We start from the raw sequence: 1030 nt of genomic DNA, 5'->3' as shown, positions 1-1030 counted from the left end.
AATTCAGTTCATTCTATAACTCAATTATAACCATAAAAATCGAAGACAAAAAACAGAGAGGAACATGTCACAAATATTAGTAATTGGCAAAAATGACTATAAAAGTTGAATACTACAAAAGCTCCGACTGCTGTCCTAAATCAACCATTAGTAAAATGAAATTGGTAGGAATAAGGATAACAGACAAAAATATGGGATGAAGCAATTTATATTCATTCAAAACTTGGCCATATATATATTTACAAGAAGTGTAGGGGGGATCAGTTAGAACCCCAACAACTCAAATGCATGACTTTTCTCAAAGACTCTTCACTCTGCTTTAGCTTCTCGTTGTTCACTTTACTACATATAGCCGAGGAAGACTGAGCTGAGAGTTTCTTGGCTTGATAGTATGATCTGATATTGTTCTTCACATGCTGTTGAAGTGACCTTAGAGGATAGTTCCATCTGCAAACACCTTGGTCTTTCAAAGCCTCAACTGCACCAATACTTGCTGCCACCAACCAAGAAGCTTTACTTGTTGCACTCATACTTCTTTCTTGCTCTAAATTGGAACTGAAATAAATGGAAATTTGGAAGTTCACATGATGAAAAATAGATTTTGGGTTTTGAATTTTGATGGTGCTCATTGTTGGGAATATTACACAAAGTAATAGTGGAAGAACAAGATTAACAGAAAAGACAAAAAGAAAATAAATAACTTGGAGGCACTATATAGTTTTCCTTAGACAATATTTGCCCCCACACTTTTATTGCTAAAGGGTTATCGCAAATTTGTCTCCAGAATACAACTAAGATATTGGGTTCTACAGATAGCAATTCTGGAGAATGACCACAGGATTTCTTGTGTTTCTTGTGTTTCTCTCCAACTTTTGATTTTGTGAAATTAGTTTTTCAAGAGAACATAAGCCTCTATTTATACTCATAGGGTTATGTTTCATGAAATGGCACGTATGGAGAGTTAGTTATTTCATGAAACCTCGTTATGTTTCATGAAAAAACACGTATAGAGAGTTAGTTACTTTTTCAT

At 34.3% G+C, this 1030-nt stretch overlaps 1 protein-coding gene across 1 annotated transcript; it reads right to left on the bottom strand.

Moving 5' to 3' along the window:
* Positions 1–207: 207 nt before the first annotated feature.
* Positions 208–773, bottom strand: LOC112001054 (uncharacterized). The gene has a single exon (XM_024033217.2). The coding sequence runs from the start codon at positions 627–629 to the stop codon at positions 261–263; it is 369 nt and encodes a 122-aa protein (XP_023888985.2). The 5' UTR covers positions 630–773; the 3' UTR covers positions 208–260.
* Between the last annotated feature and the right edge of the window lie 257 nt (positions 774–1030).

This window comes from Quercus suber, unplaced genomic scaffold (assembly GCF_002906115.3).
Source record: "Quercus suber isolate HL8 unplaced genomic scaffold, Cork oak 2.0 scaffold_1420, whole genome shotgun sequence".
Taxonomy (NCBI): domain Eukaryota; kingdom Viridiplantae; phylum Streptophyta; class Magnoliopsida; order Fagales; family Fagaceae; genus Quercus; species Quercus suber.
The sequence above is the reverse complement of the archived record's forward strand: the minus strand, read 5'-3'. Positions and strand labels throughout refer to the sequence as shown.